This window comes from Molossus molossus, unplaced genomic scaffold (assembly GCF_014108415.1).
Source record: "Molossus molossus isolate mMolMol1 unplaced genomic scaffold, mMolMol1.p scaffold_m16_p_10, whole genome shotgun sequence".
Taxonomy (NCBI): domain Eukaryota; kingdom Metazoa; phylum Chordata; class Mammalia; order Chiroptera; family Molossidae; genus Molossus; species Molossus molossus.
Window position 1 is genome coordinate 103,168,834 of NW_023425345.1, and position 12,754 is coordinate 103,181,587.

The 12,754-nt window shown below is 35.6% G+C and overlaps 1 protein-coding gene and 1 pseudogene across 2 annotated transcripts in view; both read right to left on the minus strand.

Annotated features, from left to right (window-relative positions):
* The window catches only part of BRCA2 (BRCA2 DNA repair associated), a 70,761-nt gene that overhangs the window by 46,667 nt on the left and 11,340 nt on the right, over positions 1 to 12,754 (minus strand). For both annotated transcript variants that reach the window (XM_036251353.1, XM_036251352.1), the window contains exons 10-11: positions 7,105 to 11,988; positions 3,789 to 3,884 (exon numbers count right to left, since the gene is read on the minus strand). In XM_036251353.1, coding sequence (XP_036107246.1) covers positions 3,789 to 3,884; positions 7,105 to 11,988 — 4,980 coding nt within the window. The remainder of the gene's footprint in view (positions 1 to 3,788; positions 3,885 to 7,104; positions 11,989 to 12,754) is intronic.
* On the minus strand, positions 5,940 to 6,062 carry LOC118624863 (annotated as a pseudogene).

Below are 12,754 nucleotides of genomic sequence, written 5' to 3' on the forward strand. Positions count from 1 at the left end.
ATATATATATATATATATATATGAACAAACAAAATGGCAATGAATACATATCTATCGACAATGGAATCTACAAACAAAATGAACAGGAAGAACAGAAATATTCTTATAGATACAGAGAACATTTTGTGGTTGCCAGATGGGAGGGGGGTTGGGGGAATGGGTGAAAAAGATGAAGAGATTAAGAAGAACAAATTGGTTGTTAGACTGACAAACCTCAAAGAGAAGGGGGTTGAGGGGTGGGAAGAAATAAACCAAAGAACTTATATGCATAACCAATGGACACAGACAACAGTGTGGGAAAAGGCAGGAGGGGTGCAGGAGTGGGGAGGAGGGGGTCAATGGGGGGAAAATGAGGGACATCTGTAATACATTCAACAATAAAGATAGGAAAAAAAAAAAAAAGCAGCAACAACGAGAATAGCTAGAACCCCAATCTTGTTTTTTAAAAACTATTAACCACTGAAAGAATCATTGGAGAAATGGTGATTCTAGGAGTAGGGCAGGGAATTACAAGGACAACCTAGGAAATCTTGTTATGATAAAAAGCACAAAAGTACTCAAAGTTTAATAAGGGCACATTAAAAAATTAACCCTTGGGAAACACTTTAAAGAAGGTTCCACTTTTAAATTTGTTATGAGCTTTGTGCAGTGGCAGTATCTTACTTAGACAATGAGGTTTATCCGAGGCGCGATTATTGCTAATTGAAATGTTATAATTTAAAATAAAAAAGAAAGTTTTCTTTTTGTGAAAATGTATATTATGTATATTTTACTTTTAAACTCTATACATGCATTATAAGTAAAATCTAATTAAATAACTGATTCAAGTAAATATTATCAATGGATGTAACAATTTTGAGTGAAAGACTGTTTGGTAAACTGGATATTCTCACAGTACCAAAGGATCATTCCATACATTACTTACTAATTACAAATGGAAAAATATATCCTTTTTTTAATGAAGTTATCTAGTGGTTAGCATCTTAACCAAGTGATCAAATCATCTGACACAGTGTGCCCCATGCAAACACGTACACAGAACTTCTATGAGGCATTCTTGCCAAAAATGCATAACCTAATTCTAATTAAGTCATTGATCCAAATAGGGAATAGAACAAAAAGTTAAATGATACTACCAGGCAAAAAACAAATCCAGAATGTGGAACAATCTACAAAACAACTGGCTTGGTCATTTAAAAGTGATGTCATAAAAAATAAAATAAATATAAAAACAGTAGGAAGATGACTGTAAATTAGATTTTATCAGATATATTAGGCAACTTTCTTTGGTGATAATGGCTCTATGGTTATATCATTATGAAATGTCATGTCTAAAACTAACACTCAAATGTTTTAGCAAAAACATATATATGTATATTATCCCCATAGATCTATTACTATATCCACATATTATATGTAATTAGATCAAACAATTGTAGCAAAATAACAATACTGTTGAATACAGGTGGTGGCTATATGCATATACTCTCAACTTTTGTATGTGTAAAAGTGTTCGTAATATAAAATTAGAAGGAATAGAATCATTCACTGGCGAATTGTGAATGATGATCACGCTGAAAACAAATCATTAAAAAAAATTTGTGATCAAATAAATACTGAATACATACAGGCTTAAGATAATCCCAAAAAGAGTTATGATAATATTTTATGCAATAGCATCACTGTTAGAATTACACACATGTTCTTCCATTTACTTCTCCTAAAACTATGTCAAAACCAATGGTTTTAGAAAGAGATTTTCCTGTATGCATACTATCTAACTATTCTTTTAATACCTAGAGAGTAGAAAGAAGTCAAATCTTATACAGGTTCTAAAGACAATTTATCAAATAATAATTCAGTATGGTAAAAATTATTCTAGAAATTATTTATACTTCTCATAAAGAATAGTAATCATGGTTTTCGTTTTCAAATCTATTCAGAATTCTTGTGTAGGCTAAAGTTTGGGAACCATTAAGTTAGGAGAAAGAAAAGAACAACAGAAATAATATAGTTTTCTGGACACTGAAAATAGTCTCTATCATTAAAGGAGACATGAGTTAGAATATTCCAGTGTTCCTGCCTCTTGTGGGACTTATCCAATGTGTTTCAGAACTAAGCCTCCACAGTTTAATACATTTCTCTCTCATCTCAGTTCTTCCTTTCCAAATCAGGAACCAAAATATATAGTGAACAATAATTACATGTTTTACTTATTTTCAAGCATTTCATGGTAAGAACTTTGAATTTCAGTCTAAATGAGATAGGAAACCACAAAGAGTTTTAAGCAGTCAAGTGACAAAATCTGACCTCTATGTTATAAAAGTGTTTCTGGCTATTGTGCTGCAAATAGCTTGGAGGAAGGGAAAGGGCAAAAACAAAGACGTGAGTTAGAAGCTATGACAGTGGCTTGTATAAAGGTTGTAGGGACACTCCAACCAGTTTGGACAGTTAGCCTGGGGACCAAAGGTTTTCGGGTTCAATTCCTGGTCAAGGGCACATACTTGGGTTGCAGGTTTGATCCCCAAACCCCAGTGGGGACTGTGCAACCAATCAATGTGTCTCTCACATGGATGTTCCCTTTCACTCTCTAAAAATTAATGAGAAAATATCCTCAGGTGAGGATTAAAAATAAAAAAAGGTTGTAGGGATAGAGGTGAGAAGAAATGATCAGATTCTTGTTATATTTTGAAGGTTGAACCTGTAGGACTAGTTAATGGGTTGGCTGTGAAGTATGTAGAAACAAGGGTGAAAGATGATGTCAAGGCACTGATGTGATCAGCTAGCAGAATGGCAGTGAGAAGAGAAAAACAACCAAGAGCAGATCTGGGGCAGGGATGAAATCAGGGATTCAGAACTGGTCATATTAACTGAGATGCATATTAACAATACCAGTAGAAAAGTAACAAACTGGCAAATGAATAAATAAGTCTGGAGTTTCAGGACAGGCTAAAGACTCTAGATATAATTTTGGTAGTAAGTTTAGGCAGAGAAGAGATCTAAGGACAGAGTAAGGAAAGAATAGGGAAGAACCAACAAAAACGACTGCAAAGGAGTGGCCATGTCAGAAGAGAACCAAGAAAGTGTGGTGGTCTCAGAAGTGATCAACTATGGCTGAAAGATGGAGTCAAATGAGTATACAAATGCCTGCTAGATTTGCCAACAGAGAAATCACCATGTGACTTAGGAAAGAGTGATTTTGGTGGAATGGTGAAGGCCAAAAAACTTGACCGAATTCCAGAACCTAAGCTTTACATTTTTAGACTAAGTTCTTTTTTTTTTTTTATCCTCACCCGAGGACATTTTTCGATATTTTGTTCAGATAGAGTGGGAGGGAGAGAGACAGAAACATCGACGTGAAAGGGACACATCGAGTGATTGCCACCCACACGACCCAACCAGGGCTGGGGACAAACTGCAACCGAGGTACGTGCCCTTAGCGGGAACCGAACCCGGGTCTCTCTGGACCACAGGCCGACGCTCTAACCGCTGAGCCAAACCGGCCAGGGCTAGACTAAGTTCTTACTAAATTTTTATAGCTTTTTAAAAAAATTTAAAAAATCATTATTGTATCATCATTGCACATTTCCCAATTACAGAATACCAATTGCATCATACTAGGTATTATGAAGAAAAAGCTCACATAAGGCAAGATACAAGGTTATCAAACCAAACTGTAAGGTCTTGTCCAATTATCTATATAATCAAAAGAGCTGAAAAAAATAACTACAAGAATATTATGAATATATCTATACGGGGAGAAAATATGGACAAAAAGCAAATTTTACCATCTGGAGTGCTTTTTGAAGCCTTTAAAGATTTTTCTTGATTTTCTGTTATCCCGTCAAATTCGTTCAACAAGTTTCTTTTGATTGGGGGCTCTCCTAAAAAAAATTTCAATATAGGTTTTTAAAAGCAAATAATAAAAAAGCCTACAGTCAGTTTTTTAAAACTAAAGTACTGACATGTACAATATATCCAGCAAAACATACATAATTATAATTTAAATAGCAACCATTCTACTTTGAAGGAGAATATTCTTTTTCGATATCAGGTTAATTTCTATTACTTTTAACCATTTAACATACCACTATTTTAATGAGTCTAGGGATAAACAGACATTACCAAATACCACATATAAGCTACTTTTTTTTGTTTGTTTTGTTTTGTTTTTGTTTTTTTTCTTCACCCGAGGACATTTTTCCATCCTTTGTACAGACAGAGTGGGAAGGAGAGAGAGGAAGAGAGAGAGAGGGAAACATCGATGTGAAAGAGACACATCGAGTGGCTGCCACCCGCACAACCAACCAGGGCCAGGGACAAACTGCAACCGAGGTACATGCCCTTAGCGGGAACCGAACCCGGGTCTCTCCGGACCGCAGGCGGACGCTCTAACCGCTGAGCCAAACTGGCCAGGGCTATAAGCTACTTTTTAATAAACTAGCACTGAAAGTAATTCTAGGTTTACTGGAAACAAGGACAACATTTCTTTAAATAAACTTTTTTTCTGCAATAAACTCAAGAGAAATTTATTATACAGGTCATTGAATCAGAGTCAGTCAGAAGTTGAAAAGAGTTTTTAAATTACCAAAATTACATTAAAATATTAGAAGTACTTAAAAATTCTACAAAGGCTGAAAGTAAAATTAAACCACAACTCGAGATATGCATTTCCATGTCATTCTGATAATATAAAACAGGTGCTTTGCTTTTTTGTGCTTTATTAAAGAATAAATTTATAGTATTTAATACATAAAAATATCCATACAAGGCTTTACCAAGTATTAGATTATAATGTGATTTAATTGTTTAACAGGAATCTGTACTAGTCAAGTAACCAGAAGCAGATTAAGCTGTATAAATTTACATATAAATATATAACAGAAGTGAGGAAAATTAAATAGTGATGCTGTTGGGAACATTTATCAAAAGTTGTTTTTTTCGCCCTGATCGGTTTGGTTCCACAGTTAGAGCATCGGCCTGCTGGACCAGAGAGTCCTGGGTTCAGTTCCGATTAGGGGCACGTACCAAAAAAAAAAGTTTTTTTTTCCGCCTTGGCCAGTTTGGTTCAGTGGTTAGAGCATCAGCCTGCAGACCAAAGAGTCTCAGTTTTGATTCCGGTCAAGGGACACGTACCATGGTTGCAGTTTGGTCCCTGGCCCTGGTCAGGGTCATGCAGGAGGCAACCAGTTGATGTGTCTCCCTCATATCTATGTTTCTTTCTCCCTCTCTCACTCCCTCCCACTCTGTCTGAAAGTAAATGAAAAAATATCCTCAGGTGAGGATTTCTTTTAAAAAATGGGGAAAAAGTTGTTTTTTCCCCTAAGCAAGCAGAAAGCCAACCCACTCCAGTATACATATGAACAAAATGGGTCCCTATAAATAAAGCCATTATTTCCCATAAAAGAATTATGAATAGCTTTAAGCACCAGCAATTCAGCATTCTGCACTAGTCAAGAGCAATAGTTCAAGGTAAGGATTACAAACTTACCACTCTGCCTAAACATAAACTTGGTATGGAAGGAGGCCTGGATAACACTCGATTAAGCAAATCTACATCCACAAGAATAACTTAGGGTCAAAGGCACCAAGGGAAGAATGAACTGCCTGGCTGCCTGGCTTCAGTGTTGTTCTCTGTATTATACAGGGACCGGACAAGAATACTTGTGAAAACTATTCTGAGTCTATAGTTTTTTTTAAAAGGAGCTAGTTATGGAAGATCAACCACTTAAAATGATCAAAAGATTAAATTATTTAATATTATTCCTAGTCAGAGATATTAACAAAAGAAAATCACATCTAACTATACTAGTAGTTAAACAAAGTTGTTAGATATATATTCTGATTGGCACTAAGACCAGAATACTGTCTAACTGATTTTAGAACACTTTCTAGATGAAAAAAAGCAATAACTTGAAACCAATCTTTTTCTCTTTTCCCATTGTGCAACTTGCTTCAATCCTGCAGCCTAACAAGCGGAGGCTAGGCAATGGTTCGAGGCCAATTTGCTCTGGCATGGGGTGCTATGAAAGACCCAGGGGGATGGGTCTACAAACCAATCTTTTAAGTTAATAACAGCCAGAGTCTGACCTCTGCTATCTATATTTATATATATATGAAAATAGTTAATAAGTGGTATTATGCAATGGTACTGTTGTAGCTCACTGTCCTTAGAATCCAATAAAGAAAAACAACTTGTCTTTGAGTTGCCCTAATTAACAACCTCAGGGACAGCAAGATGAACAATGGGGAATGTTATAGACGGCTTTAGCCCCATAAAAATTAACCAGAGTTTGACCTTCACTGGGAATTTGAAAAGCAACATCCTTCATGAAAAGGGAGGACAGAAACGGCCCCAAGGCCAGAGTGTCCTGTATGCTCTGTAAAGAAACTGATAGGGAGAAACTGAAGCTCCCTTTACCCCATAAAACTGTAACTGTTAAACATGTGTGTATTGCAGACTGACTGCTGATATCCGTCTCAAATTTGTTAGTTTTTAAAACTTGGATAATGGAATGAATAGCAGGATAGATGTATGCTGACCCAGTTCACCCAGTTCCCTTTCGCCTCAGCTCCCTCCCACCTCCGTTCCCTCCTGCTTATCGCTAACTGCCTCCGCTTCTGTACCCGCAGCTTGCTTGCTCTGCTAAACTCTTGAATGACCCCTGCCCTATATAAGCAACCCTCCCCCTGAGCTCCGGGCTGCAGTTCTCCTCTGTGTAGGTTGGCTGCAGTCCCTGTGCAGGTAATAAAGCATCCCCAAAAACTGAAAAAATTGAATCTGAGTGTGGTCGATCTCCTGGGTTACAACAGTATTATGTTATAACATGAAGAGTTTCAGCTTTTCTAGAGAAATATAAATTTTAAAAAGTAATTTCTCGACTATAATAAAACCTCTAAAAATATATTGAGAACCTCAAAACACGATTTCTTGGTACACAGGCTCAGAGATATCAAGAGTGAAGTCAAATTACACATAAAAGTCTGGAAAAACATGCTTAGTGTATAATATCCTAGCTGCTATAAGTTAGCACACCAAGATTATTAAGGAATTTTAATTTTAAAAGTGATTGGCAAACCAAAAGGAAAAAATAAGACACTTACCAATCAAGGCGAGTGCATCTCTTCTTCTTTTTCCAATTCTTGAATTTAACAAAGCCGTTTCCTCATTTCGGCAGGTAAGAAAGTGTTTGGGATGACTTGGCAGTTCAGAATCTGTCAGATCCCCATCTTTCAAAAAAGCTTTGGCAAAGTCCACTGCTTCTGTTTCAAAACAGTTTTCTGGATCTTTGGAGTAAGTAGAACATATTTCTGTATTTGTTGTCATGGGAAGATTAGGAATAGTTTCAGGTTTCCCAATTTCCATTTTTATATTTTTCAGTAAAGCTTGTTCTTTTCCCAAAAGATGACTGTTCGCAACAAGTGATGTGTTGCCTCCTAATACCAACGGTTGTTTGTCCTGCTTAAACTGAGAGAGACACGGAGATGTTTCAAGAGAGTGAGCATTTTTTGAAGAACCACTTTCAGTGTTAGAGTTATTTGATAATTTAAGTTCTTCATTGCAGGCTTTTTCCATTTTGCAGTTTGCAGGGTGTTCTGGGGTTCTCTTATCTATACAGGAGAGAGGAAGTAGTTTTGACACACCTTGTCCAGATGTAGGTGAATGCCAAAGGCCACATTCAGTTCTGAGTGAATTAAAGTCCTCTAACATCCCCTTAACTTTGTTTAAGGCACTTTCTGAAACTGGGACCTGTTTTCCACTTGCTGTACTAAATCCAGAGAAAGCAGATGATGGTAAATTTTGGGGGGTATGTATCATAGTATTTTCTTCTCTGGAGACCCTGACTGAATGTTCATTAGGTTCAAAGGATACCTTGGAAAAGAAGCGCTTGGCACTCTCATCTAGCTTAGAAAAGACCCGGCTGGTCTTCTGCAAGGCAGCATCTGACACTTGTACACATTTCCCACTTGCCGTGCTAAAAATCCCATTAGATGAGACTGCATTAAATTTACATGTATCAGAAGCTTTCAAATTAATCTGACAAGGTAACATTTCAGGAACTGTCTCTGATCCAGACATACTTTGACTATGTTGTAGAATCTGTTCACTCTGAATGTCAGCAAAAACCTTACATGAATGCATGCTATGCTCTTCACTACCCAGAGACTTAGGAAAAGTGAAATCCTCGGAATCACCCACCACCTCACGACAACCTGACAAAATTTTTGTGTGGCCAGTGCCTGATTTACTCTCAGTGTTCATCCAAATGACCTTAGTGCTGTTGTCTGCAAACCTCTTCCTCACTTTCATTCCATGTGAAACAAAGTCCATTTGACCACTTGCTGTACTAAATGCAGGAGGTCCTATCTCAAAACTATTTGAATCAGATATGGCCACTTCCATGGCTATGTTTTTATTTTTGTATGGTGAAGAATTAGTCACAAATTTCTGAACACAAGTATCTTCATTTATAGTTTGTGGGTATGTGTCTGCTTTTCTTACGGTGGCTATTGCTGCAGAAAAACTAGTGTTTTCTCTGTCTTTGACATTCTTCACTATTGGCTCACTACTAGAATTATCCATTTTATTTTTTGAGAGAGATTCTGATTTATTATATACCCCACTGGAATGACAAAAATCAGAGTGATCTGAATAGCTATTAGACATTCCACTGATACTTAAATGAGCTGAATCTTGTTTTTCAGAGCGATTATTTTTGTTATTTTCAGTTATAATACTGTTTGAGTGATCTCCACATGAAGGATTTTCTACATAATCCTCAGGATAGTCTTTTAAACATATAATCTTGGCAGCATTTATTTTTTCTGATTGATCATCCAATTCTCCTTCAAGTCGGGAAGTCTGATTTACAACAAGTTTTCTACCATGTCCTGTGTAAAATGCTACAGCCGAATTTTCAATTGGTGAACAAGCAGACTGATTTGTGTAACAAGTTATAGAACTTTTTGCAGTTTCTTTTCCGACATTTCCAATTTTCAGAGCAATGCTATTTGATATTTTGAAATTTTCAGTTTGTCTATATAAATTATCACTTAAGAGCCTGGGCAGCGTGGCAAACTCATCAGAAACAAGTTTTTTCTCCTTTAGAGAATTCTGCATTTCTTCATCCTTTGGGACAGTTGTTATTTCAATGGTCTCACATGCTAATTCATGCCCTTCTTTATATTCTTTTCTGTCCTTTGGTATCTTTGCCCTTCGATGGCTATAATTAGTGGTTTCACTATTTTTACCTTGCTTTTTGTCATCAAAAATATTTTTCACTTTGTCCAGATATTCCTTCACAATGTTTACCTTTTTCCCACTAGCTGTATGAAAACCCAACATGGTAGGTTCTTTGATCTTTTCGATTTCACATTCTGGTCCTGGTTCTAAAGTCAGTAATTGATCTTCAATACCAACTGAGTCACATTCTTTCAATGTTTTGTCTTTAACCTCATCTGTTTCCCTATATCTTGAAATACCTATTTTGTTGATGTTTATCCCAGAAGGTAATTCAGAATTCAAGGCATCTGAAAAGTTATTCAATTCTTCTGCACATTTCTGATCAAAGAAATTTACAGCTTTATTTAATGAATCTTTGGAGATGCTGATATTTTTCCCACTTGCAGTCTGAAAGGATATATCAAAAATGTCAAAATCCTTTATGTGTTGCCCCATCTTACTAGCAGTTAACTGTTCTTTATTTGACGTATGAATACATGTTTCTTCAGCCTTCCCAACGTCCAAACAAATTAAATCTGAAACACCTTCTTTGACTTGAGTATTTCCCCTCTTCATAAACTGGTCAGATGATTTTAGATGTATGTTGTGATCAACACATGGAAAGCCATTTTCATCTTTATAAACACAAACTGTATCATTTTTACTTGAATCATTGTCATCAGATTCTCCTAAGTTACAAGTATTTCTACTGGCACCAATACATTTGTTATCTTTGTTTTCTGTATTTTTCTTCTGATCTTCACTGTTTTTTTCATCAAAGATGCCCGCAGCCATCTCAGTGTTATTTAGTTGTATTAGTTGGCATTTATTTATTTTTTCATTATAATTTTTATCACTGTTATACTTTTCTATCTGAAACACTGAAACGCCAGAATCATTCCACTTGCTTGAAGAGAAACTTCCTGGATCTACTTCTGCAGACGTTTCCTCACTAATATTCTCAATGTCACTGAACAGTCTCACAGCTCTCTTCAGTGCTTCACTGGAAACATTCAGTTTTGTGCCCCGAGCAGAATAAAAGCCTCTAAACTCCACTTCATTTTTATCTGTTAAATACCCAGAAGCCTTACAGTTGGTTTGCAACGAGCAAGCATACTTTTGCTTACCCTCAAACCCCCTGCTGCTCACCACCTGACTGAGAGCTGGGGGATTCCTTGTGAGAGGAGGATCAGTGCCTTTCCATTCCTCAGAAGTGGTCTGCAAGACAGGCATCTGGTGTGCAGGTGTTTCAAGTGGACTATTCTGTATCCTGTGGCTTGGTTTTCTAAACTGTGTAAATTCAAACTGACTTCCTGATTCTTCCAATATAGTAGAAAGTTCTGTAATTTCTGCCTTTTGACTAGCTGTTAAATTATGGTTTGAATTAAAATCTTGCTTCAAAGTCAAAGTTGGAAGAAGTGTGTGACTATTTTCATTATCAGAAGCAAATGCACTATTCTGTACACATCCAGATACAATATCAGTTGACTGGGAATCAAGTGTGTGAAGTTTGTTTAGTTTCTTTTGCTTTTCTAATGATGAGGTATTCACAATTTCAATGTAAGCTAAGCTAGTAGAAAAATGTTCTTCAATATCTTTGAAGAGCACTTTACTTTTCTTAATGTTGTGTTCACAGAGTTTTATCTCTCTATTAGAAGCTGTTCTGAAGCCACATCCAAAACTGTGATTTGAAATGGGATCTGAGAGTTCTGCCCAGGTGTCCATATACTCATTACTTTGGTTTGATTTCTTATCTATAGCCAAGGACATGTCGAACTTTGAATCTTCACCTAGAGTCATTTGCTGCATTACATTCTTTTTACTCTTCTCTGTAAGATCATGAATTATATTCAGTGAATCAAAATCTTCGGTAGTTGACACTTTGGTTGCTTGTTCGTCATTAATGCCTGCATCTGCCACCATGGAAGAATTCTTGGGAACAAGTTCCCTGATACAAGTGACGTCTGCCTCTTGAAGTTCCTCAGTATTTTCTGAAAGAGGAATATTCCATTCCTTAGTTGTCTCAAAGACAAATTCATTCTCATTGTCTTGGAAAAGTTCTTCAGAGTTTGAATTGATAGCTGTTTTTAAAAATGAAGTAGTCTTTTCTTGTTCTTTTTCGGTTAATGTGAGATTTGTAGTTTGATTCATAGAAGGTGAAGAAACTATTATGTCCTTTTCAGGTGACAATAGCTCAGTTTTAGAATTTTCATTTAAAACACCTATTTCTTGATTCTTTCCCATGGGAATATTTTTGGTTAAATCAAAACCAGCTTCACAGTTTTTATATTTTACTTTCTCTGACATTTTATATGATTCTTTTTCACCAAAAACCACAACTGATTTTGATGGCAGATCCTTAAAGCCATGAGTTAAAATGCTGGTATTATCAAGGTCATATAAAATGCTTTCCTGGGATTGAAAGTGAATACCACTACATTCCATTTCTAAATGTGACACTGAAGGGTGATATACTGCAGGCAATACCCTTCCTTTTACGTCTAAAGCTCTTTGGTGTTCCAGATCTTCTTCATCATACTTTTCCTGCAAACATGACAGATAATCAGTTTCTGTGGTTATAAAGGACTGCAGTTTTTCTTTATTAATTTTTGCTTCTTTATAATCAAGATCCTGAGATACTATTTTATTATTAGAAGAACTGCTTTCATTATTAGAACATTTTCTCAGAATTGTCCCAAAAGACAAAGTTGGTTCTTCAGAATCATTCTGTAAACAGTTTTTTTTCACAGAAGAATGCAAAAAACCTACGCATAAAGAGACAAAGTAAGAAAATAAAATTAAAGTATCATCAATCACATTCATTAAATATTTTCTACAAAGCTAAAAAGGTAGTATCTAAAATAAGAATTACATAAAAAGCAAGAAATGAATGTCAAGTTTAAAACAAAAAGAATTATACATATTCTTTATTTTGAAGTTATTACATTTTCCAACTAAAGATAAATAGGACCTACTACTTTTTTGTAATATATATCAATTTAATCAAAATTAGGTAGCTATCATAAGTAAAATTCAAAGTAATTTTATTAAAAAATAAAATTGTGAAAAAATTCGTTGTCAATATTGGTGTAACAGAAGATGGAAAAGCAAAGCAAAGGAATTAGAAAAGTAACCATTTCCTTCAGTTAATTAATTCAGTCTTTCACATTGAAAACATACAAAAAAAGTCAACTTTTAAATCCAAGTTCTACATATGAAGGCGTGAAAGATGACATAGTCTCAATTTTAAAGGAAAATGAGCTCAATTGCTCCGTTCAGTTAATTTTAAAGGCTCTCTGAATTTCCTATTAAGTCAAAATTATTAATCTCATTTTCTTTCATCAGTGACCTCTACTACAGATTAGCTGTTTTGTTGGTTTTAACTCTTATGCATACAGCATTAAATGCTTTTTTTCCTGAAAACCCAAACCTCAAACAGTTCCCTCTGTACTCCAGTTCTACCAAACCTTTTATTCGTTGAGATATTCCAACCCACTAAAATCTTCTCAGATGGAACTAAAATAACTTTTG